Genomic DNA, 26,715 nt, shown 5'->3' on the forward strand with positions numbered 1-26,715 from the left:
AATGGCTGAAAAAATCAGAATAGTCCAGTGGGAGAAGGCAGAGTAATGCCATGGCAGTGTGTTCCCAGTATGTGTTATCTGCAGTGACTGATGAGTTTGTTGAAGTTTCTTAGAAAAATGGAACCCCTTACCTTTGCTAGAGTATCAGTAATTGAGTATTTATTTATATCTATCAGAATAAGGTGTGTTTTATGGGATTTATTTTAATGTAACCCAGTCTGGGCTTGAATTCACTATGTAGTACAGGATGAACTTGAACCCCTACTCCTTCTGCTTCTACCTTTTGTGTGCTAGGATTTCAGGGATGCACCATGACTCCCAGTTTATCTAGCGCTAGGCATTGAACTTGGACTTCATGCATGCTAGGCAAATACTGTTAACACCTTGTTATATCCCCAGCCGCAGAATGAGAAATCTTTCAAGACAGGTAAGAAAAGTATTAATCTTGACTTCAAAAGATTTCTATGTACTAACAGAAGCTTTTTAAAATATGGTGATTCCATTACATTTTGAAAGCCTACTTTTAAGAAACAGCAAATATATTGTTTCTTTTCTTTCTTTGTCCCTTCATGTCTGTGCTAACCTGGCACCTTCCTCTGTGTGGGTTACTTGGGAGGCTGACTGATCTGGTGTGTTCTTAAACTGGCAGGGATCTATAATTCCTCAGAAGCAGGATGTTCTGGGCCTGTGCAAGTGTGGGTGTGGGGGAGTCCATCTGAAAAGTTTCACACCTTCATCAACTCACTAAATCTTTTGTTTATCCTTTTTAACCAGGAAAGTGAGCACTTGAAGAAATTTCAGGTGACATGGGAGCTGCACAATAAACACTTGTTTGAGAACCTGGTCTTTTCAGAGCCACTTCTGCAGAGCAGCTTGCCAGCACTGGTGTCACAGATCAGGTATTCTTTCCTGAGGTGCAGCAGCATGGTCTTTCCCTATTATCTGCTGTGTGTGCTTGAAAATCACCCCATATGGAAGTTGTTGTGGAACAATAACAGAGCCTATGGCAGAAAGCTTGAAGCCTGAGGAGAGCCACAGTTGAACTTTTTTCTTATTATTTTAATAATAAACCATTGTAAAAGCTACTGAGATTTAACACTGTAATTCCCCATAAATATAAGAAAGATATAGTAAACAAAAAGATTTACTTTGACAAAAGGGACTCAACTTAGGCAGGGTGTTAGTAGGATTCTTGCTATGCTCACAGGAGTGCAGGGAAAGTAGAGGAAAACACTCAGACCTGAGAGAACACTGGCTTCATAGGCTTAGCTACATGTTGGCTCTTTCTTACCTGTTGGGTTTGTCCTGATGTAGAGTTCCATGTTGCTGGTCTCACTTGGGAAGCTGGATTCTGTATCTTCACAAGACCCCAGTGTACATGCAGAATTCACTGGTGGAAATCTGCTGGGGATGCACTGTAATAAGTGAGGGAATACAGGCTGGGCATGTGTTTGCCCTGCAGCTGTCATATTAAGTCAGAAGGTAGGCTGACATTACTCAACAGTACTAAGTGGCCATGAGCTACCACAGTAACACAATTTGAAGCTTCTGCTATCCTTGTCTGTTTATTACATAGGAGCACCAACAGGAGTCACATTGATTTGGCCATACTAAAATAATAGAATGTGACCTTATTTCTAGAGAAAGAACAACCTGAGAAGCAGTCAGGTAAAAGAGAATCACAGCAGAGGAAGTCAGGCCAAGATATTGTGAGGAAATGGCATGGAACTTGTAGGCTTGATCTGACCCTTTCAGCATTCCCTCAGCCTCAGCTTGCTTCTGGGCCACTCTTTTCTGTGTGTACTCTTTAAAAGCACCCAGTACACTGTGGGAGGCATATGCAACAGGCTGCAACCCTATGAAAGAAAAGGAGTCAGTAGAGTATTTGAAGCTATGGACTGACACAACGAGCTTACCTTTGTCTAGGTTACAAGGTTCACATGCACCCAAAGCTGGATATCCTGTAGGGTCCCAGGTCTGCAGGTCTCAGGATATACACCCTGTGACTTCTTTCCCTGATGAGTAATAGTGGGTTTGGGTCTGTCATCCAACTACAGTTGGGTGACGGAAACCTGACAAGCATTATAAATTCCATTTCTCCTCTGTTTCCATGGTCTGTGTATTTTGTTTCTCATGGTCAACTCCAAAGATCAGCAGTGCCCTACCTAATATTGAATATTCATTCTGGGGTTCACTCAGTTTTACTTTCTAATCACAAAGGAAAATGAGAAAAAGGAGTTAGCTAGCACTGGGGAGAAGGCAAACAGTATATCCTCTGAGAAGTGAGTATTAATTCATACTAATAAAAGTTGTCTTCAAGCTGGGCATGGTGGTGCATGCCTTTAATCCCAGCCCTTGGGAGGCAGAGGTAGGAGGATTGCTGTGAGTTCGAGGCCACTGTGAGATTACATAGTGAATTCCAGGTCAGCCTGAGCTAGAGTGAGACCCTACTTTGAAAAAATAAGTCTTCATGTCTCACCATAGCTTCACTTGTTAGACCCAAGAATGGTTCAGACTTGAATTTCCAGTATGCAAATACACATTTAACATCTCATAAAAATTTTTACCATAAATTATATACAAACAACTGTGAAATACACAGTTGTAGTTTAAAACTGTCTCTAAGCCAGGTGTGGTGGTACATGCTAAAGGGATAGAGATAGGAAGATCACTGTGAGTTGGAGGCCAGCCTGAGACTATTCTAGGTCAGCCTGAGCTAGAGTGAGACCCTACCTTCGGGGTAGGGGCTTGTCTCTAGGCCTGTTCAACTTTTTATAAGATTATAAAGTAAAATACAGACATGAAAACTGCAAAGCATATGTACAGCTTAGTACATCATGAGAAGACAGCAACCTGTAGCCAATACGTAGGGTGACTACTTCAGAATCTGCCCAGAACTGTCAGTGAGCTCATGATATCTTGGCACCCAAACATGTATTTCCATAAAAACAAAACATATTTTATACCCATCGGTTGTCCTTTTGCATGGAAACTGATTTAGTTCTTTTTTTGTTAGTTTTCCAACACTGACAAACCATCTGCAATTTCAGTTTATAAGAAGGAAAGATTTATTTTGGCTCAGAGGATTCAGTACATCATGACAGCAGCACTTGGCAGAGGAAAGCTGTGGTAGCTGGGAAGCACAAAGAGGAAGGAGCCAGGGGCAAAATACACCCTCAAGGGCACAACTCAAATGATCTCCTCCCACTGCTTCCCAAAAGCCCATTCATTTCTGGATCCATTGATAGATTAACCCATTGATGGGGTCAGAGCCCCCATGATACAGGCACCTCAAACCCCTTACCTCTGAACACTATTACATTGGGAACTAAGCCTTCCACACAGGAGCTTTTGGGAGAAATTTCATGTTCAAACCGTAACAGTTTAAAAGTTTAAGAAAATTACTTTTTAGATGCTTTGTTGAGATAATATAAATACTGTACAGCTAATATACTTAAAATGTACATTTCAGTGGCTTTTGGCATATTACATTACTTTAAATTTCTTGGTAAAGTATTTGTACTATAAAGCTTGTCATTTCAGCTATGTTGTATGTGTATAGCATATGCATGTGCAGATGCATGCACCCCATTCAAATGGATACAGAGACCAGAGGAGAATATCACATGGCCTCAATCATTTTCCAACTTCATTCCTTTGAGACAGAGTCTCTCACTGAACTGGAGCTGCAGCTTTTCAGTCACAGTGGCTCCATCTCCATCAGTACATGGGGATTGAATTCAGCCAAGTGCTCTTATCCACTGAGTCATCTCCCTAGCCTCATTGTAATATTTTAAGTGTTTAGTTACATTCATGGTATTTACAACCATCACAGCTACATATTTTCAAAATTTAGTTATTTGCCCAAGCAGAAACTTTGTAACCACCAGACAATTCCTATTCTCTTTCCATAGTTTTTTTTTTTTTTTCTTTTTGAGATAGGGTCTCGCTCTAGCATAGGCTGACCTGGAATTCAGTCTGTATTCTCAAACTCACGGCAATCCTCCTACCTCTGCCTCTTGAGTGCTGGGATTAAAGGCATGTGCCACCACACCCAGCTCTTTCCCTAGTTTTTTTTTTTTTTCATTTTATAATACTCTTTTATTTGATTAAAGAATTTGCCTTCTTTGTGTACACTGGAATGTTATATTCCCTATGTATTTTACAGGGTTACAAAATGTCTGCTTTACATATTACCCCAAAATTAATTTCAGGAAAAAACATCTGTGTGAAATTAAACTTTAAAAAAAATCATATGGACAAACAACTCTCAAACACAACTGGATTTATAACATTTCTTATCTATTTAGCTACATAACAGACTTCTTGTCCCAGTCCCCTTCCTCAAAAAAACCTCATGTGAAAACCAAGCTAGAGATAAGGATTCTTCTCTGATGTAGTTAAGGGAAATGAAACGGCCAGAAATTTCTTTGGCAGGCCAACCCAGCCTGGCCATTTGTGTGTGACAGGGGTTTTCTGTGTGGCACTCTCTTGCCATGGAGGAGGGCCAGGGTTCAGAGTAGGAGTCCTGCTCTCCAGCCAGTTGGGAGCATGCCCGTTTCCCTAGTTTTTGAGTCTTTAATCTGTGGCTCTGCTCGCTGCCATCTCTCCATTTTCTCAGCAGCTTATCTTTTAAGAAAATAGACTGTCTTTCTTGTACAGGTGCTATGTATGCATGCTCACATGACCTGTAATATCACCAAAATCATAGGCAGGATCCCAGTTTGTTCCACTGTCCTTGCAAGGTCCAGTTGGTTTGTAACTGGGAACAAGGGTGTGCTTATTCATGGTAGGAGTGGAAGGAACATGCAGAACAAGGGGCCAGATATAGGGTCATTGAATTTTGCATGCAGTGAAAATTAGTGAAAGCAAGACTGATGGCAGTAGAGGTTGGGAGAAAACTTATTTCAAGACTGTGACAATATGCAGTAGTTCTTGAAGCCTAGCCTGAATGGACACCCAGATAGGTAGCTTTTAGCAGCTGAGAGATTTATTTGTGAATTCTTCATTTTTGTACAGTATTGACAAGTATGATCCACCCCAGGCTAGAGACTGGTAAAGGGAAAAGAGGCAGCCATTTTCACATGTGACAGTTTTAATTTAAAATGATTTTGTTGGGGCTGAAGAGATGGCTTAGTGGTTAAAGTACTTGCCTGCAAAGCCAAAGGACCTCGGTTTGATTCCCAAGGACCCACATAAGCCAGATGCACAAGGTGGCACATGCATCTGGAGTTAATATGCAGTGGATGGAGGCCCTGGCATACCCATTCTCTCTCTGTCTCTCTCAAATAAATAAAAATAAAATATTTAAAAATGATTTTGTTACCTTTACCTATCAAATTATTAGGTTATAAATAAGGTTATGAAAATTAAATCATGAACAGGTAGACACTTAAAAAAAAAACTCAGTATTAACACATTTAGAAAAAAAAAATATTTACTTGAGAGAGCCAGGGAATGGGTGCACCAGGGCCTGTCCCTCTGCAAACTAACTCCAGATACATGTGCTGCTTTGCACATCTGGGTTTGTTTTGGGTACTGGAGTATGGAACCCAAGCCATCACACTTCACAAGCAAGTATGTTTAACTGTTGCATCATCTCTCGAGGTAGGAGGATTGCTGTGAGTTTGAGGCCAGCCTGGCTACAGAGTGAGTTCCAGATCAACCTGAGTTACAGTGAAACCCTGCTTCAGAAAACTAAAAATAAACATGCTGCAGTCATATCTCTTTCCTTTCACATGAGCATACTTATATTTCATAACATGTGTACACATGTAATTTCAATGACTATCATTCATATTTCTCAAAAAGTATTATTTCTGTGGGTCAGTAGCATATGTTAATAATGAAAACAATGTACAGCTCTATATTTAGCAGCCTTGGATTTTTTAAAAAAAATTATTTATTTATTTAGGAGAGAGAGAGAGAGAGAGAGAGAGGCAGACAGAGAGAATGAATATGAGCACACCAGGGCTTCCTACCACTGCAAATGAACTCCAGACTCATGTGCTTCCTAGTGCATCTTCTTGGGAACTGGGAAATCAGACACAGGCTATCCTATTTTGCAAGCAAACACCTTTAACTGCTGAGCAGCCCCTCTCTAGTCCATTTTTTGTATTCTTGAGGCAGGGTTTCACTCTAGCCTAGGCTTACCTTGAACTTGCATTGAACCTCTTACCTCTGCCTCCCAAGTGCTGTGATTAAAGGAGTGCACCATCAGGCCTGGAAGGCTTGGCTTTTTTTTTTTTTTTTTTTTTTTTTTTTTGAGGTGGGGGTTCACTCTAGCCCAGGCTGACCTCAGGGTGGCTTTAACTCACAGCGATCCTCCTATCTCCACCTCCTGAGTGCTGGGATTAAAGGTGTGCAGCCTTGGTTGTTTTTTTTTTTTTCAAAAACATATTTTATTTATTTATTTGAGAAAGAGAGAGATACAGAAATAGGCAAGTAGAGAGAGAGAGAATATGAGTGTGCCAGAGAGAGCCTCCAGCCACTGCAAATGAACTCCAGATGCATGTGCCCCCTTGTGCTTCTGGCTTGTGTGGGTTCTGGGGAGTTGAACCTGGGTCCTTTGTCTTTGCAGGCAAGTGCCTTAACTGCTAACCCATCTCTGTAGCACCAGCCTTAGCTTTTTAAAGGCATTGTTATTCCTATTAATTTTTTTCATTAGGAGCTGTCATCTCTCAACATCATCTTCATGTGATTGTGTTTAGAGTGCCTTTGTATGTAACCTATTCAGCTTTTGCAGCAGTCTCATTGTGGTGTATAGTAGCATTCTTGTGTTTTTTTTTTTATTAATTAATTAATTTATTTATTTGAGAGTGACAGACACAGAGAGAAAGACAGATAGAAGAAGAGAGAGAATGGGCGCACCAGGGCTTCCAGCCTCTGCAAACGAACTCCAGACGCGTGCGCCCCCTTGTGCATCTGGCTAACGTGGGTCCTGGGGAACCGAGCCTCGAACCGGGTCCTTAGGCTTCACAGGCAAGCGCTTAACCGCTAAGCCATCTCTCCAGCCCACATTCTTGTGTTTTGTGTTAGGAATGTCAAAGGTAGATAGTAGCAGTAGGAACAAGGCTTTGTTATCTGGTTGTTCCTTTGTGACAGGATTTCTCCCTTCTAGGCTAGGAACCACCACCCATGACACCTGCAATGAGGACACATATAGCACCTTGCTGCAGAGGTACCAGCGCTCAGAAGAAGAGCTGCGCAAAGTTGCTGAGGAGTGGCTGGAGTGCCAGAAGAGGATCGACGCCTATGTGGATGAGCAGGTGAACGCTGCGCCAGAGGCACAGCCTGAGGTGCTAGGTCCCAGCAGTCTCTTGGCATGCCCAGGTAGAAACCATAGCACTGCAGACAGCCTGACCCAGCTATGCTTGTTTGGTGCAGCAGTTAGGTCCACCTCAACTGGGTCTTACCCACCATCATATCATATGTGCAGACTCTAATTCCTATGGACACCATTAGGAAGCCACTAGGCCTTATAATTCCAGGGGCCATTTTGTCAAACATGGTACTATTGAAGGCCCATTCTTTCTCCACCCAAAACTATCCACAAAGGGAAAACACACACACACACACACACACACACACACACACACACACACACACACACGTGACTTACAAAGGTGGAGGACAGCAGGAGAGGTAGATGTACCTGCTGGAAATGGACTTGAATGGAGGAGTGCTAGGCAGTCATATCACCCTCATACACTGGGCAGGTCTTTGGTAATGATATCCCATCCCGCTCACCCAGGCCCTCTGCCTTCTATAGCTCCTGGTAAAGCTAGGCAAGAAAGGCACTCAAGTGGCCCTATTTTAAAAGTCTCAGTGGTATGAGGACTAAGGGGGGAGAAATGACAGTTTGGTAATGTGCTTATAAGACTGTAGAAAGAACCATGGTTCTGGGCTAAGATGTGGATTTGTCACATGCCATTCCAAGATCATGCTTGCTATTTGGACACTGGCTGAATCTATTGTTAGTGTCCATGTCAGTACTGATGGTTGGGAATAGGGAAGGGACTAGGATGTGCTTACTGCCCTGCTTGAAGCATTTCACTGATAGTGTGATCTCACACCATACAATATGCAGCAGCTGTTTCAGTGAGACCATGGGTATGGTGACAGAAAGTCTTTTGTTCAGAACCTGGTAGAATTATTCCTTCAGACTGTTGAGTCTTGCCTTTGCTATCTTATGGAGTTTAAGCTTGCGTACTCTACTCTGATATTGCTGTTAAGCTTGTTATAGGACTGGTGACCCCAAAGGACTTGTAATTGTGCTGTGTGTCCTTGGTCTCTGCAGTGCTCTCTCTTCTGTCCTGGGGCATACAACCCTAAATGAAGTTTTTTTAAAAAATTATTTATTTATTTATAATTTTTTATTTATTTATTTGAGAGCGACAGACACAGAGAGAAAGACAGATAGAGGGAGAGAGAGAGAATGGGCGTGCCAGGGCTTCCAGCCTCTGCAAACGAACTCCAGATGCGTGCGCCCCCTTGTGCATCTGGCTAACGTGGGACCTGGGGAACCGAGCCTCGAACCGGGGTCCTTAGGCTTCACAGGCAAGCGCTTAACCGCTAAGCCATCTCTCCAGCCCCAATTTTTTATTTATTTATTTGAGAGTGACAGACACAGAGAGAAAGATAGAGGGAGAGAGAGAGAATGGGCGCGCCAGGGCTTCCAGCCTCTGCAAACGAACTCCAGACGCGTGCGCCCCCCTTGTGCATCTGGCTAACGTGGGACCTGGGGAACTGAGCCTCGAACTGGGGTCCTTAGGCTTTACAGGCAAGTGCTTAACCATCTCTCCAGCCCTAAATGAAGTTTTTGACTGTCATATAATCAAACTTATTCTTCAGCTGTGGCTTGTCACTGCATAGGACTCCTTGACTATATGGGAGCAGGACTATTGAACTATACAACTGATTAAAGTTTAGAGAACACTGGAGCTGATTAGGTAGCTGTAGCACTCTGTCTTTGGCTTGTAGAATATGGTGAGAATGGCAAGGCTGATAGGCACATATGGGTGGGGCCTCAGCTGTAGCAGTCCCTCTGGAGTGTCACAAAACAGATCATAAGCCTCCAGGTAGTCAGCTGCCAAATTGTGCAGAGGCAACCACAGGGAGGTTCCAAAAGCTGCTCTGGCTCTGTGCCCTGTGTGTGCATTAATCTTCTGTCAGTACCTGCTATGTGGCAGCATGCAGGAAGGAGCTGCAGACAAATGAGAGTTACCTTTTTCTCCCTGAGGATCTGCTTGAGGACCTTGGCAGTTGAATCCAGGTTCAGTTTTCTACCTTGCTAATAAGAATCACATGGATGATGTTCAACTTCACATAAATCTTTTTTTTTCCCCCTCATGTTGTTTTGAAAAAGTATGACTGCTGGCTGTGGGCTGTCTATGGAGTATATCCATGGCAAGTGAACATGAAGGTGTCCTGAGGGAGTATCAGGGAGAGCTCTGGTCTCCTGAGGTACAATCAGTAGTTCTCTGTGAAGGAACAAGGAAAAAGATATTTACTCAGTTCTATCACTATGACAAAATACCTGGAATAATCAGCTTTGTTTTTTCATTTGTTTATAATAAGGTCTTGTTTCATAGTCCATGCAATCCTCAGACTTATCATACTTTTGCATCTACCCCTTTAGTACTGGTATTATAAAGCCTGTGCCACCATGCTCAGTTAGACTGCCCAGTATTTATTAGGTTTGCAGGGATTACCTTCTGGGGAACACTCTGCCAGCCTATATGCAAATTAGCTCTGTGTATTGAACAGAGGCCTTACCGTCCTGGTATGTAACAGAAGAGGCCAACCTATTGCCAGCTCTGATGTCTGGAAGTTTCTCTGAATAGAATATCAACCTCTATCTCACCCTTCATTTAGGCATACTGATTTATCCCTAACTTCTCCCTCATGTTGTATCAACCTAAGCATATATAGTGGTGAATAACCTTTAGGTGATTATAGACAATTGAATAATTAAAATGATAATTTAAGTTAGAAAAGGGGGTATCTGGGCTTTGCTTAGCATTGTGATAAGCACTCATTGCTGCTCTTCCAAGGCCTCAGCCAGACAGTGTCTACATCCTATCCTCTTGATTACCCTTTGATAGATGTAGTAGATGAAAAATTCAACTGAAAAGCTGGGTATGGTGATGCATATCTTTAATCCCAGCACACAAAGGAGGCAGAGGTAGGAGGATTGCTGTGAGTTCAAGGCCAGCCTAGGACTACAGAGAGCCAGGTCAGCCTGGGCTGGAGTTGAGACTCTACATGAAAACAACAACAACAAAAACAGTCAGGTGTGGTGGCATGCACACCTTTAATCCCAGCACTCAGGAGGCAGAGTTAGAGGATAGTCATGAGTTTGAGGCCAGCCTGAGAATACAGAATGAATTTCAGGTCAGCTTGGGCTAGAGTGAGATCCTACTTCAAAAAAAAAAAAAAAGAAAAACACAACCTGAAATGGAAAATATCCCAGGACAGCTCTTAGAAAGGGGAAGTTCCTTCTTTGTTTAAAACTAAAGAATCCTTTGGATGTAATATTTCCTCATATATCTGTTGCCTGCAGTTAGATTCACTTAAAAATATAATAAACATTGCTATTGTGGCTGGTCTTGGTGGAAATGGTATATAAACATAGTAATATGCATATTTTCTCTCTGGAGAAAATTTTTTTTTCATTTACAAGATAAAGCTGGGGCCGGATGTGGTAGCCCATGCCTTTAATCCCAGCATTTGGGAGGCAGAGGTAGGCGGATCACCGTGAGTTCCAGGCTACCCTGAGACTTCATAGTGAATTCCAGGTCAGCCTGAGCTAGAGTGAGGCCCTACCTCAAAACAAACAAACAAACATACATAAGGATGTAGCCTTTTGGCTAAGATCAAGTGTAAAATCATCTCTCATATCTTCCTCCCACTTCACTAGAGTAGAGAATATGTATATTTTAATTGCCAGGCACCTCCAGGTTTCTGTCCAGAGTGCCTGAACCAGTTTATATCCCATCTTCTCACTATGCCCTTACTCCCATATGTTTTTGTTTGTTTGTTTTGCAGGAGGGGGAGGGTTATTTTGTTTTTTGAGGTAAGGGTCTCACTCTAGCTCAGGCTGACCTAGAATTCACACTGTAGTTTCATGGTGGCCTCTAACTCAAGGTGATCCTTTTACCTCTGCTTCTTGAGTGCTGGGATTATAAAAGTGTGAGCTACCACACCTGGCTGTTTTTTTTTTAAAAAAAAAACAAAACATTTATTTTTAAGCAGAGAGACATAGAGAGACAGAGAGAACGGGCGCAGCAGGGCCTCCAGCCACTGCAAACGGACTTCAGATGCACACACTATTTTGTGAATATGGCTTTGGGAAATCAAATTGCCTGTGAAGCATAAGGACCCAGGTTCAATTCCCCAGGACCCACATAAGCACATGGTGGCACATGCTTCTGGAGTTCATTTGCAGTAGCTAGAGGCCCTGGTATGCCTGTATCTCTGTTTTCTCTCTTCTCTTTTTATTCCCCCCTCAAATAAATAAATTAAAATATTAAAATATATTTCTAAGGTTGTAATAGTAATAGGTACTAAAATATATAGACATACATAAGAAAGAGGGAGATCAGGAGCTGGAGAGAGGGCTCTGCAGTTATGGTGCATACCTGCAAAGCCTAACTACCCAGATTCAATCCTTAGTACCCATATAAAGCCAGATACACAGTGTGGCAAACATGCATTTGGAGTTCACTTGTAATGGCCAGGAGGACCTGGCACACCCATTCTCTCTGTCTCTTCTATTTCTGTTTGCAAATAAGCAGATTAAATTTTTTTTAAAAAAGAGGAAGATTGGCTCCAAGGTGGATCCCTCCCATTCAATATAGTATGTGTCAGGTCTGAGAAGATCTGAGAGAGAGGCTCTGAGACCAACATGTGGATTAATTAAGAGTACTTTATTATCAGCTCTGAGCACAGCTGTGCTAAGTAGCTTAAAAGGGGTGGGGGAGGAACCTAGCTGGAAGGAAAGCAGCTACCAGCCAAGGGACAAATGGGGAAAGGAGGGAGGAAGAGTATGCTTAGGAGGAAGCAGAGAGAATGAGAAACCATGCTATATATAAAGACAGAAAAAAGAGATAAAATACATGGAGCCAGGTCAGCAAAGGGAGGTTGAAAAAAATAAAAAAAGGGTGGGGGAAGGCTGAAGATGCAAGCTGAAAAGGAGCCAGGGTCATGTAGGTCCCCATGAAGCAGAGGAGAGAGCAGAAAGTGGGGCTCTTTGAAGAAGACTTCAGTTTCAGGTCAGTTGGGAGGGGGGAAGGAGCTCTGAGACTGATAATGTCTGTCAGGGTTTTTGTTTGTTTGTTTGCTTGCTTGCTTGTTTGTTTGTTTTGTTTGTATTCTGTGAAGTTTATGCATTTCTTGCCAAGTTTATGCCATCATGCTCTCATTTTTGGGCCATTATGAGAAATGACTTTCTTGGGGGTTGATTTTTTTTTTTTTAATTTTTAAATATCTTTTAGCTTTAAAAAAAATTATTGAGAGAGAGACAGAAGAAACAGAGAGAATGGGTGTGCCAGGGCCTCCAGCTTTCGCAAACAAACTCCAGATGCATTTGTCACCTGTGCATCTGGCTTACGTGGGTCCTGGGGGAATTGAACCTGGGTACGTTGGCTTTGTAGGCAAGCACCTTAACCTAAGCCATCCCTCCAGCCAAGGAATTGGATTTTTTGATGCCCAGTCTCCCCAGAGTCCCTCATTAACTCCTTTTTTTTTTTTTTTTGAGGGGGGAGGGCTGGTTTTTCAAGGTAGGGTCTCACTGCAGCACAGGATGACCTGGAATTCACTTACGTAGTCTCAGGGTGGCTTCAAACTCATAGCTATCCTCCTACCTCTGCCTCCCGAGTTCTGGGATTAAAGGTGTGCATCATCACGCCTGGCTTCTCATTAACTCTTAATAGCTTCTGAGTTGATCATCTTAAATTTTCTTGGAGATCATTGTATCTCCTACAGAAGATATTTTTGTCTCATCCTTTCTTGCATATGCACTGTTTATGGCTTGAGTTAGGACCTTTACACCACTGTGAATAAAACACTGACAGCAGTACCTATATCCAAGTCTGGCTTCAGGAGAACTTTGGGTGTCTGACCATGAAGTGTGATGGGTTTTTGTGTTTGTTTGTTTGTTTATTTGTTGTTGTTGTTGTTTTGTTTTTAGATAAGGTCTCTCCATGTAACCCATGCTGTTCTCAAAGTCATGTTCCTCTTGCCTCAGCCTTATAAATGCATGCAGCCCCACTTTTGGCTAAAGAATCAGAAATGTGGGGCTGGGAAGATGACTCAGAGGTTCAAAGCACTTGCTTGCAAAGCCTGTCAGCCCAAGTTTCAATTCCATATTGCTCATGTAAAACTGGATATAGAGTGGTACATACATGCATCATTTACCCTAGTGTCCCTATGGCAATGAGAGGCTAAGCCTGTAGAATATGAAACAACTCTCAGCCTAGCTAGCTTGCTGTTCATTTGCAGTGTGGCACACAAGGGTAAGAGACCCTGTCTCCAAGTAGGTGGAGCACAGACATCTTGAAATTGCTCTCTGACATCTATATGTACACTGTGGAATGCTTATGCATACACACACAAATAAATACAAATTTTATAAAAGAATCAGTTGAAGCCAGGCATGGTTGTGCATGCCTTTAATCCCAGCACTCGGGAGGCAGAGGTAGGATTGCCATGAGTTTGCGGCCACCCTGAGACTACGTAGTTAATTCCATGTCAGCCTGGGCCAGAGTGAGACCCCATCTCAGGGGGAAAAAAAATCATTTGAGCTGGAGGGATGGCTTAGTCATTAAGGTGCTTGCCTGCAAAGCCTAAGGACACATGTTTGACTCTCCAGATCCCACATAAGCCAGATGCACAAGGTAATGCAAGTGTGCAAGGTTACACAAGAGCACAAGATGGTGTATGTACCTGGAGTTTAATTCCAGTGGCTAGAGGCCCTGGTGTGCCATTAAAAGGCCAGTCTGGGCTTGCCTCAAAAAATAAAAAGGCTAAATCACACATGGTGGTGCATGCCTTTAATCCAAGCACTTGGGAGGCAGAGGTAGGAGGATCGCTGTGAGTTTGAGGCCACCCTGAGACTACATAGTGAATTCCAGGTCAGCCTGGGCAAGAGTGGAGACCCTACCTCAAAATAAATAAATAAATTAAATAAATAAATAAATAATAAATAATAAAAATTGATAAAAAGGCTAAGGCACTTGCCTATCATGTTCAAGGTCATGGGTTTATTTTATTGCCCTTAGTACCAAAGAAAAAAGAGGTGCTATGGAGAGATGGCTCAGCAGTTAAGGTGCTTGCCTGCAAAACCTTAACAACCCTTGTTCACTTCCCTACTACCCATATAAAATGACACATGCATCTGAAGTTCATTTGCTGGAGGCATCACGAGTCCATTCTCTCTCTCTCTCCCCCCCCCCCTTGCAAATAAATAAGTAAAATATGAAAAAGACAAAGAGCAGTACTAGATGTCCTAATTTTGAGACATGGTGTTTGAGATGTAACTTGATTAGATCATGATATGTTATTATTAGATGTAACATGCTAGTATTTTAGGACTTAAATTTTTTTAACTTTCAAAAAGTGGGTTTTGTAAATTTATTTGAGAGAGAATGGCAGAGAAAGAGAGAATTGGCACACTAGGGCCTCAGCCACTTCAAACGAACTCCAGATGCATGTGCCACCTTATGCATCTGGCTTATGTGGGTACTGGAGAATCGAACCTAAGTCCTTAGGCTTCACAGGCAAGCATCTTAACCATTAAACCATCTCTCCAGACCCCAGGACTTAAATATTTATATTTATATTCTAAGATACAATTGAGTTGACTTTTAGTCTTTTAGGTTTTATCTATTGTGTATGAAGAATGAATTGAGAAAATTTTCAATTTTCAAAAACAGTGTAAATTTTCTGATACAAAAGGATGTAATAGAATCTACCATAAAGTTTGAGAGCTGATTCATATGCAAGCAGTATTGAGCCTTCTACCTTTCAGTTTATATTACATTGATTAGTGTGTTTCAGGTTTTCTTCTGCTTCTTGAGTTGCACTAATTCTATACTTAAAGTTTTTCTTTTCTTTTTGATAGAAATTATACCACTAGATGAAGCATCAGTCTCATGTGAAGGCGATAAGCATGCATGGGGCAGCTAAGTGCCAGTGTCCCCTGATAGGCTTGTAGCCTGTCACTCATATTAAGATAAAAGTGCAGGAGAGCAAACATGGGACAGCCAGTGCCATTATTCCCTGCTGGGTTTGTAGCCTGTCACTCATAGCTAGATAAAAGTGCAGGAAAGCCAGGCATGGTGGCACATGCCTTTAATCTCAGGACTTGGGAGGCAGAGGAAGGGGGATTGTTGTGAGTTTGAGGCCATCCTGAGATTCCATAGTGAATTCCAGGTCAGCCTAGGCTAGAGTGAGACCCTCCCTTGAAAAACAAGAACAAAAACAAAACAAAAAAAGTGCAGGAAAGCAAACGTGTGCCTCGCTTTGCACAGAAAATGTCCTGTCTTCCATAGTGATGAAACCTTGAGGGACTGTGTGAAAGTGCCTGTGATTATTTTTGATCAGTCAAGTAAGTTACTAAGATGAGATACCTGGTGATTTATCTGTAGTACTATACCTTTGTTTTGTTTACATAAGATTTTTCTTGTATGTTTCATTTCTTTCTTTTCTTTTCTTTTTTTCTTTTTTTAGACAGGGTCTCACTGTAGCCCAGACTGACCTGGGACTCACCGTGTGGCCCCAACTGCCCAGCTGACCTTAAACTCATGGGTGATCCCCAACCTCAGCCTTCCAAGTGCTGAGACTATAGACAATGAGCCACTGCACCTGGTTCTGTGCATATCATTTTGTCATTTAAAAATAATCTCCCCTCAAATGTTCTGTGTAGTCATTGCTAAGACATTTTTGTGTGTGTTTGTACCCCTTTCTAGATGACAATGAAAACCAAACAGCGTATGTTAACAGAAGACTGGGAGATTTTTAAACAAAGACGATTCATTGAAGAACAGGTAAGGTTGTTGTCAGGAGAGAAATCAAAGGAAATGTAAATCACTGTGAACAGAACAAGTGATACCTGTGCATCTAGGCTTGCTCTATGTCACAGGACACCATTGAAAACTATTCCTTCTGCTGATGCTAACACTGTTACAGATTTGTTTTTAACCTCATAAACTGGCTTTATTTACCTATTTTCTGATCTTCCATGCACCCCCTAAGGAAAACCCATGTTCATAAAGCAACCTTATTTAGTGTACAGCATTCCTGGGAGTTTTACAAACTACCCCAAGGGCAGGTGGTGCTATATCCAGCTCAAACACAGGTTGTTTCACCATGAAATTAAGGCTGTTCTTAAAGTCACATAGCTGGGTTTGGTTCATTTTACCCAGACAGCACCCAAGGCTGTTGGCAGCTTTTTACCTCCTTCCTTGTTTCAACAAGTCCTCTTCTGGGCTTGTCTTATACCCTCTGCCAGTGGAATTTTGACAGAGATTCCATGATTGGCCTCAGGGCCCTACCAACTCTCTGCTTCTCAAGTTGTCTCAGGCTCCTTTGTGAATATCATTCCCTGGCCTTTCCTTAAATTGTTGGTCCCTGCCTCTCTTTCCCACATCTGCATATGTCTGGTCCTGTTTAGAGTTATTTGTTCTGGTTGGTTGCTTATTTTGAGGTGCTAGCATCAAAACCAGGACTTTTTACATGTCATGATAGTCAAGTGTGCTACCTGTGAGCTATATTCCCAGCCTGTCTTGTCCTGTTGAATGGCTCTTCTGGCCACCATCTCTCCCATTGCCGAAGCTGGTACAGATTCCCTTCTCCTTGGAAGTCCAGATGTTTGCTAGCTGATTGTGCATGTGGGGCCACTTCCTAGATAGTGCCAGGTCTAAATGCTCCTCCACATAGCAATCTACTCTCACAGTTCTATTACTGGTACCTAGTGAATGTGGAACATATAGCAGACAAAAGGAAGATTGGTGTCTGCATCAGCATTGCCTTCAGGTATCCGCCAGGAATACAGATAATAATGTGTCCACTTGAGACCCAAGCATTTAGGGAATTCCCTGTACCTGGGTCCTTGGCTGCTGTCCTTCATTGGTTTCTAAATAAGCATGATGTATTTCATCATAGTTAATGAAAAATGTGATCCATGAAATGGGGTAAGTGTATTGTAAAATTAAGCCATTGTTTGATAATTTCCTCTAGTTAACCAGTAAGAAAGTGGTTACTGGTGAGAACAACTTCACAGATACCATGAGGCACATGTTGTCATCCCGGCTGAGCATGCCTGACTGCCCCAACTGCAACTACAGAAGAAGGTGAGCTGGGCTGTTTGGGGTGCTGCTAACTTTGGCCCTTCCTGAAATAGGCAGAAGTCTGAACCCAACCTTCAGAGTGCTTGGTGCCTCTGTATTGGCCTTCTTGGTAACTGTCCTTAATTCCCAATCAGATGTGCTTGTGATGACTGCAGCCTCTCACATATCCTCACTTGTGGTATCATGGACCCCCCCGTCACTGACGACATCCACATTCACCAGCTACCACTCCAAGTGGATTCTGCTCCCGACTATCTCTCTGAGATGCGCCCACCTAGTGTGTCATCAGCAAGCTCAGGGTCAGGTTCCAGCTCTCCCATCACAATTCAGCAACATCCCAGACTCATCCTCACAGACAATGGCTCTGCACCAACTTTGTAAGTTGTGACTTTGTAATGAAGTTTCAGAAATTGAAGTATCAATAATGAGAAATACAGACAGTAATGTCTATAGAAGCTTGAACACCATTACAGTGCTTTTCATGAAAAGACCTTTCATTGTCTTAAGTATCTTTTAAAACATGAAATCAATGAACCCAAACTTTTTTTTATTTCATTACCTGAAAAGAAAAGGTAAATTTTTGAATGCCAGTACAGAAAAACAAAACAAAACAAAACAAAAAAACCCAAAAACCATGTTGGTATGCAGGGAAATGTCTCCTCAGGTCTGGTCCCATCTCCTCATCTGTTGGAGGTGGCCAGCGCTATTCATCATCCTCATTGTCAGCCCAGTGTTCATGCTCGTTCCATGTCTTGCTAAGAACTCAGACAATCACTTTAGCAAGCAGTTGAAAAGTCTGTGTTTTCTGTATTCCTATGTCATTGGAAGGGCGGTCTAGCATACTTTAGGTGGCCCAAATTTCAAGTTGTGACCTTGTCATTTGTGGAGGCTTTCTACTTAACTCCTGGATGTATTACACATGAATATATGTTTCTTAAATAAATTATGTTCCCATTGCATACATGTTGTTGAACTTGCAGCCATTGTGAGTCCTGCAGAGGAGCTCATTGTGAGGGGTTGCTTTCCTGCCCTTGACAGCATGCCACCCACAGATTCTTCCAACTGATGTTCATCACTTCCTCCATTTGGATTACTCATAGTGACTCTCATGCTTTTTTCCTTCCAGTTTTAGTTCTCAACTTTAACTCATTTTCAGACCCCAAGTAATTTAGTTTCTATTATCTTTTTATGGTACTGGGGTAGAGCCCCAGGCCTTGCATGTGCTAGGCAAGCACTCTACTGCTAAGACTCACCTCAGCTCGAAATCAAAGTAATTCTAAAGGGCTGGCCTCACTTTCATGACTCCATTGAATGACATCAAGCTGCCATCAGGATCCATGTGCTCACAAGTCATGGGAATGTTGAAGGTTTCTTAGCTAGCTGTCATATAGCTTGTAGCAGAAGCCTACAGAAATTGAACATAAAGATACTAATAAAAATTGAGAAGGTTGCTGAGCATGGTGGCATACACCTTTAATTCCAACGCTTGGGAGGCAGAGGTAGAAGGATTGCCGTTGAGTTTGAGGCTTCCCTGAGACTACATAGTGAATTCCCGGTTAGCCTGAGCTAGAGTGAAACCCTACCTTGAAAAACCAAATTAATCAATAAATAAACAAATGAATAAGTGAGAGGGAACTCCAGGCTCATCAAACTGTCCTTCTCATTGTTGTAGCTGCCAGCATCAGTTGTGTGGGCTCTGGTGGAACATGGGCCACAGTAGCCTTTTGCCTGGGCAACCCAAGTCCTCCAGGCCTCTGGGCCTCCTAACAATTTGTGATTAGCATCCTGCAAATATAAACCACTGTGATTTTCCTTGGCCTACATTCTTTTTCCTTGTGCTGTTTTCTAAGCCACAGAGCAGTGCTGTCAGGGTCTCACTGAGGTTGAAGAAGCCTCCAGTCATTACCTGCAGCCCAGGGCTGACATAGTCACTTTAGAACCCTGTGGCAGTGACAACAGTGTAGGAGTGATGTGTTATGTCAGGGGCACACTGTAGCAGCCCAGGAAGCTTGTGTCCCCTCACCAGTGGATGCTTTTTGCCTCCCCTTAATGTCAAGTTGGAATACAATATAGCAGGTTAACACACATCTTCTTAAAAATGGAAAGGACAGCTGAGCTGTGTAATCCTGGAGGCAAGATTACTGGTCCTTAGGATTGTGATCTTCCTGAGGCCATTGTATGCCAGTAGTTGAGGGCAGATCCTGGGGTGGTCATAAATGGTTGTGCCTTGTCTCATGTACCAGGAAATCAAATTTTCAGTGGCCTTTACAGGCTAAAGCCATGAGATTAATTTAGTTCTTCTTAGTGAATGTCATTTTCCTAGTGCTTAGATGTCATGCCAAAGCTAAGCAGACTGACTTGAGTAGAGTAAGCCTTGTAGATTTTTTTAAAAATAGCATTTTGTTACATAAGTACATTTGGAGTTTTGTTTACCTAGGTATTTTCTGATATTAGTGGCTGTAAAATCAAACACTAGGACTGGAGAGATGGCTTAGTGGTTAAGATGTTTGCCTGCAAAGCCAAACAATCCAGGTTTAATTCCCCAGTACCCATATAAAGCTAGATGCACAAAATGGCACATGTATCTGGAATTCATTTTCAGTGGCTAAAGACCCTGGCATGCTCATCCTCTCTTTCTCTCTCTCTCTGCTTGCAAATAATAAAAATTTTAAAAAAGAAGAGCTAGGAGTGGTGGCACATGCATTTAATCCCAGCACTCGGGAGGCAGAGATAGGAGGATCACTGTGAGTTTGAGGCCACCCTGAGACTACAAAGTGAATTCCATGTCAGCTTGGGCTAGAGAGAGACCTCGAAAAACCACATACACACACAAAAAGACTTAAAAAAAAATCAAACACTGAATGCTTGAGGTTGTACATTATAATTTTAATAAAAAATTATGTCAACATGGTAGGAATAGCAGAGAACATAGTTTTACTCCAGGGCATTTCAAGTCACTGGAAGTCTAATCCCAGCTAATCTGATGAAATTTATGTGGTTTCCTTAGTATTTCCATTCTTGACCATCTTTCCAATAACGTAGATAGTATTCATGCAGGCATCTTCTTGTTTTCAGGTGAGTAAGAGGTGCTAAGTAGCATGAGTGATACTTAGCACTCTTCCTGAACAGTTCCTGATAGTAGAGGAGATGTCATGCTTAGTGGGGACATCTCACTGTCCTCCCCAAGTAAGGAGCTCAGTGACCATCTCTGCTTGCCTCAGTTGTAGTGATGATGAAGACGTCGCACCATTGTCAGCTAAATTTGCTGATATTTATCCGTTGAGTAACTACGATGATACCAGTGTGGTGGCCAACATGAATGGAATTCACAGCGAACTCAATGGTGGTGGGGAAAACATGGCCTTGAAAGATGAGGTATGGGTGTAACTTCTTCATAATGCCAAGAAATGATGTAATTTTGGTGGTTTTGAAATTTAATCTTCATATTATTCTGCTTGGGAAACATAAGCTACACAAGGCTGTCTTTAAAGTCCCCCCAGGTGAGCAGCACCAGCAGTAGTTCTTCAGAAGCTGATGATGAAGAGGCGTATGGTGAGAGTAGTGGGGAGCCCCCAGGTGCCCCAAAAGAAGATGGGGCCCTAGGAGATAGCAGCCCCAGGACAGAGGAGAATAAAGTGGACACTCCACCCCCATCCTATCCAGCTCAACAGGTAGGGTTTCATGCTTCATATTTTCTGGTTTTTAGAGTCTCTCTTTGTATAGTTTCTACAAATATAAGGATATTAAATATAAAATTACTGTTTCTGAAGATCAGAGTTGAAGAGCAACAAGGTGTACCGATAAAATATGCAACTTTTAGCCGGGCATGGTAGCATATACCTTTAATCCCAGCCCTTGGGAGGCAGAGGTAGGAGGATCACTGTGAGTAGGCCAGCCTGAGACTACATAGTGAATTCCAAGTCAGCCTAGGCTATAGTGAGACCCTACCTTGACAAAAACAAGAAGAAAAAGAAAAAAAATGCACAACTTGTACTTTAAAAAATACTTTTAAGGGGTGAAGAGATGGCTCAGCAGTTAAGACAACTACCTGCAAAGCCTAATGACCCAGGTTCAATTCTCCAGTATCCCCATAAAAAAAGATGCACAAAGTGGCACATGCATTGGCTGGAGACCCTAATGTGCTCATTCTCTCCCTCCCCCACTGCTTGCAAATAAATAAAATAAATTTTACTTATTATTTATTTGCAAGGAGGGAGAGAGAGAATATATGTGCATGCACACACATGCACACACACACACACACACACATACACCAGGGCCTCTTAGTTTGGATTCAGTTTTTTTAAATGTCAGGGAATTTCGTTGGATTTTTTGGACAGGGGTAGTTTTTGCTTTGCCTTTGTAGAAATAAGAATAGGGTTTTTGTGTTTTTATTTTTGTTTTTCTCTTTTTTCCTCAGAGTGTGTGGGGGTGTGTGTGTGTACATATGTGTAGAAGCCAGAGGACAAGCTTGGGTGTCATTTTTAGGTATGCCATATGCATCTTTTTAGACATGGTTTCTCACTGGTCTAGAGCTCTGGTTACGGCCAACTGGCTGACTAGACAGTATGCACCAGATATCTGCTGTCTTTGCCTCCCCAATGCTTGGGATTGCAGACATACATTACCATATTCAGCATGTTACATGGGTTCTAGGAATCAAACTCAGGCCCTTATGCATCTGTTTTTTGGTTTTTTGAAAACAGATTTTCACTGTGTGGTCTAGACCATATTTGAACTACTGCCAAGATTATAGGTGTGTATCAATACACTCAGCTTCAGAGGTTCATAATAATGCTCATTAAGCAGTTTTTTTCAATAAGCAGTTTTTAAATGAACGGGAGAACAAATGTAGGTCAAAGTGCTTGACTAATTCATTTTAATAAGTAAATATATGATTAATAAAGACAGGCCTGGAGAGATGGCTTAGTGGTTAAGGTATTTGCCTACAAAGCCTAAGAACCCATGTTCTCTCTCCAGGTCGCATGTAAGCCAACACACAAGCACACAAGGTTGTGCACACATACAAGGTGGCACACGTGTCTAGAGTTTGATTGCAGTGGCTGGTGGCCCTGGCATGCCAATTCTGTCTCCCCACCCCCATAAAAATGCAAATAATAATAATAATAATAATAAAGATATGGTGGTGCACACCTTTAATCCCAATTTTAGGTGGTAGGATCATTGTGAGTTCCAGTTCATTCTGGGCTAGCATGAGACCCTATCTCAAAATAATAATAAATCTTAAGAGACCTACATTGATAAATCATGCCCTCACTTACTTCCCTACCCATTCTGTCCATTACCTGTGCACCCCAGTCCCTGGGCTCAATAGATGACTTGGTTGTACTATATATATAAATATTTACTCTTCCTTAAAGTAGTAGTCAGATGTGTCATGGGGATAAAGACAGCAGCCCTGCCTTGCCTCAAAGTGTGCACTTCTCATTATTTTCTTCTTCAATGTTTGTTTCATTTTTATTGAGACAGGGTCTTTAAAAATATTGTTTATTTGCAAGCAGAGGAGACAGAGAATTGGTCCACCAGGGGCTCTAGCCACTGGAAACAAATTCCAGGCACATGTACCACTTGGTATATCTGGCTTTATGTGGATACTGGGGAATCAAACTTGAGTCGTAAACACCTTAACCACTAAGCCATCTCTACAGCCTGAGATAGGATCTTTTGTAGCCAAGGCTAACCTTGAACTGTTCTTTTGTTTTGGTTTGTGCAGCAGACAGCTTCAGGTTCACTGAGATGAACTTCCAGACCAGGCATAGTTATGGAGGAAGGGACAACTGAATATATTGGGGGCCATCTATTCTATTCAAACCACCACAGTTTGGTTTTGGTATTTTTTGTTTGTTTGTTTTTGTTTGTGAGGTAGGGTCAGAATTCACTATGTAGTCTCAGTGTGGCCTCGAACTCATTGCAATCCTCCTACCTTTGCCTCTCAAGTGTTGGGATTAAAGGCATGTACCACCATACCTGGCTTGAACTTTTGATGCTCCTGTCTTTACCTCCCAAATGCTAGGATTATAGGTGTATGCTCTCACATCTAACTGTAAATAATTTAGACTTTTGGATAAAGTTGAGATATCATTTTAAATTTGTTTGTTCATTCATTCCTTCATAGTAGTACTGGGGTTTGAAGCCAGGGCTTTGCATGTGCTAGGAAAGCATCCGACTACACTGCTTTATCCCAAGGCCCTTTTCCCCTCTGCCATATTAGGGCCTCAAGCATGCTAGGCAAGTGTTCTACTACTGAGCTACATAACCCTTCATTCCCTTCTGCTGGCTGTAGTTGTGCTGTCTTTTTTTTTTCTTTAAGTCTTACTTAAGAGTGTGTGTGTGTGTGTGTGTGTGTGTGTGTTTGACCATTATAAACTACTTTGTTGAGTAGCCTTGTACATCTGGCACTGTGTACATTAAGATGTATATTCAGAATTAGTCTAGCAGTGAAAACTGGGTCAGAGCATCCCCCAGATCCCCCAAAAGAGTGGTAACACAGTTTTAGGTTTTGACTGAACTATTACATGAGATACAATAGTCCCTATAACTTGCATTTTTATTTCATTTTTTTGTTTCATTTTATTGAGGTAAGGTTTCCCTCTAACCCAGGCTGACCTGGCACTCACTCTGGTGTCCCAGGCTAGCCTCCAACTCACAGTGATCCTCTTATCTCTGTCTCCTTAGTGCTGACATTAAAGCCACCATGCCGGCTTATATTTATTCTGTTTTGCACATGTATGTGTGGCTACACCAGGATCTATTGCCAGTACAAACACCAGGTGCCTGTACTACTTTTTGCTTCTGGATTTATATGAGTGCTGGGGACTTGGACCCAGGCAGACAGTGACAGGGAGCTCACTATGTAGCTCAGGCTGCCCTCTAACTCGCAGCAACCCTTCTGCATAAGTGCTAGAATTACAGGTGTGAGTCACTTAGTGACACTTCTAAGGATTACTTTATGCATCGTAAATTATCACAAGACAAAAGAGTTCATGATGTTTTTCATTTGCTGCTGGCTTACTTGCTATTTCTGGCATTCTTTTTATTTTATTTCTATTCTGTAGATTGGAGCTACCATCTGTTATTTCCTGTACTACTACTTATATGACCATTTTTCTAGCAGTGATGCTCTCAATCTTTATAAGTAAATGTCTTTATTTAGTCTTGATTTTATTTACTTTTTAAAGTTTTTTATTTATTTATTAGAAAGAGAGAGAAAGAGGTAGAGAAATAGGGAGAGAGAGAGAGAGAGAGAGAGAATGGGCATGTCAGGGCCTCCAGCCACAGCAAATGAACTTCAGATGTGTGTGCCCCTTTGTGCATCTAGTTTACATGGGTCCTTTGGCTTTGCAGACAAGCACCAAAAGCAGTAAGCCATCTCTCCAGCCCTTCATTTTATTTTTTTTTAACCTTTTTTTGTTTGTTTATTTTTATTTCTTTGAGAGTGACAGAGAGGGAGAGAGAGAGAGAGAGAGAGAGAGGGAGGGAGGGAGGGAGAGAATGGGCACACCTGGGCTTCTAGCCACTGCAAACAAACTCCAGGTGTTTGTGCCCCCTTGTGCATCTGGCTAACGTGGGTTCTGGGGAATCGAGCCTCGAACCAGGGTCCTTAGGCTTCACAGGCAAGCGCTTAAACGCTAAGCCATCTCTTCAGCCCCCATTTTAGTTTTTAATAGATTATAGTTATTTATTTGCATGTATTCAGGGGTGTGGGATGCACACCAGGGTCTCTTGTCTCTACAAATGAATGCCAGATGCTTGTGCCAGTTTGTGTCCAGTTTTTTTGTGGGTACTGGGGAGTTGAACCTGGGCTGGCAGACTAATGCATGCAAGCATCTTTTGCAGCTGAGCATCTCCCCAGCCCTGTCTTCATGAAAAATGATTTTTAAAAAATCACTTATTCTTTAAAGTAGTGGTTTTTTGTTTGTTTGTTTTTTGGTTTTTTGAGGTAGGGTTTCACTGTAGCCCAGGCTGACCTGGAATTCACTATGTAGTCTCAGGGTGGCCTTCAACTCATGGGTATCCTCCTACCTCTGCCTAATGTGCTGGGATTAAAGGCATATGCCACCATGCCCAGCTAAAGTAGTTTTAAGCTCACAACAAGGTATCCCCTAGCATATCACAGAAGACTCCCAAAGCAGAGGGATGCAATGGGGACAGTGGCCAGTCATCAGCATTGACTCCTGTATAGCCCCTTTTCTGGGATGGCTGGGTTTTATTTGCCAGGAGAAAATGAGTACACTATGGACTCTTGCCATTATAAACAAACTCCAGATGCCACTTTGTGCATCTGGCTTTATATGGGTATTGGGGAATCAAACCCAGGCCATCAGGCTTTGCAGGCAAGTGCCCTTAACTGCTAAGACATCTCCCCATACCATTTTTCTTTCTTTAAGGCAGGGTCTCACTCTAGTCCAGATTGATGACCTGGAACTTACTTACAGTCCAGGCTGGCCTTGAATTCACAGTGATCCTCCTACTCCAGCCTATCAAGTGTTGGGATTAAAGGCATGCACTAGCACACACAACTTCCATGAATGTTTTCTTCCCCTCTCTACTCTGGTACTTGCATGTGTATATTTGTATGCTTATGCCTTCCCACTGTTCATTCTTTATAGTTTCCTTTAATATTCTTCCCACATTTTTTTTTCATACAGGTAATTTCTAATGCCTTGGAGTTCACAGAATCTTCCCCTGTCACTTAAACTTGCTTTAGAATTTTTTTGTTTGTTTGTTTGTGTAGTTTCCCCTAATTGTAATTTTCTGCATGTTGAATCTTTGTTCTCTCATTTTTCTTAATTTTGTCAAAAAGTTTCACAGTTGCTTTGACATTTTTGTGTACTAATCTGATATCTGGACTTACTTGGAACCACTGTCAGGAACAGTACTTTTCCAGTAGGTCTCATAATTTTCTTTTTATTTATTTATTTTTAATTTTTTGAAGTAGGGTCTTGCTCTAGCCCAGGCTGGCCTGGAATTCACTATGGAGTCTCAGAGCGGACTTGAACTCACAGCAGTCCTCCCACCTCTGCCTCCCGAGTGCTAGGATTAAAGGCAAGCGCCATCATGTCTGGCTCATGTCTCATGATTTTTTTTTATTGAAAACTGAATGATGAAGATAATAAAGAAACTTTGCCTTTTGACTTTCGCCTTGGGAAAAGTGGAATAAGGGTTATTGGTGGTGGTTTTTTTCTTATCCATTACTCTTCTAGGTTTTCATTCATTCTTTTTTAATTTATTGTATTTATTTATTTGGGGAGGGAGAGAGAGAGAGAGAGAGAGAGAGGGAGAGAGAGAATGGGCATGCCAGGGTCTCCAACCACTGCAAATGAACTCCAGATGCGTGTGTGGG

General features: G+C 42.1%; 1 protein-coding gene across 1 annotated transcript in view; it reads left to right on the forward strand.

Annotated features, from left to right (window-relative positions):
- Fam193a (family with sequence similarity 193 member A) overlaps positions 1–26,715 on the forward strand; it is a 191,013-nt gene that overhangs the window by 128,293 nt on the left and 36,005 nt on the right. The window contains exons 6-12 of the mRNA XM_045130323.1: positions 775–899; positions 7,121–7,268; positions 15,972–16,049; positions 17,242–17,354; positions 17,486–17,728; positions 20,573–20,726; positions 20,843–21,022. Coding sequence (XP_044986258.1) covers positions 775–899; positions 7,121–7,268; positions 15,972–16,049; positions 17,242–17,354; positions 17,486–17,728; positions 20,573–20,726; positions 20,843–21,022 — 1,041 coding nt within the window. The remainder of the gene's footprint in view (positions 1–774; positions 900–7,120; positions 7,269–15,971; positions 16,050–17,241; positions 17,355–17,485; positions 17,729–20,572; positions 20,727–20,842; positions 21,023–26,715) is intronic.

This window comes from Jaculus jaculus, chromosome 11 (assembly GCF_020740685.1).
Source record: "Jaculus jaculus isolate mJacJac1 chromosome 11, mJacJac1.mat.Y.cur, whole genome shotgun sequence".
Lineage (NCBI taxonomy): Eukaryota > Metazoa > Chordata > Mammalia > Rodentia > Dipodidae > Jaculus > Jaculus jaculus.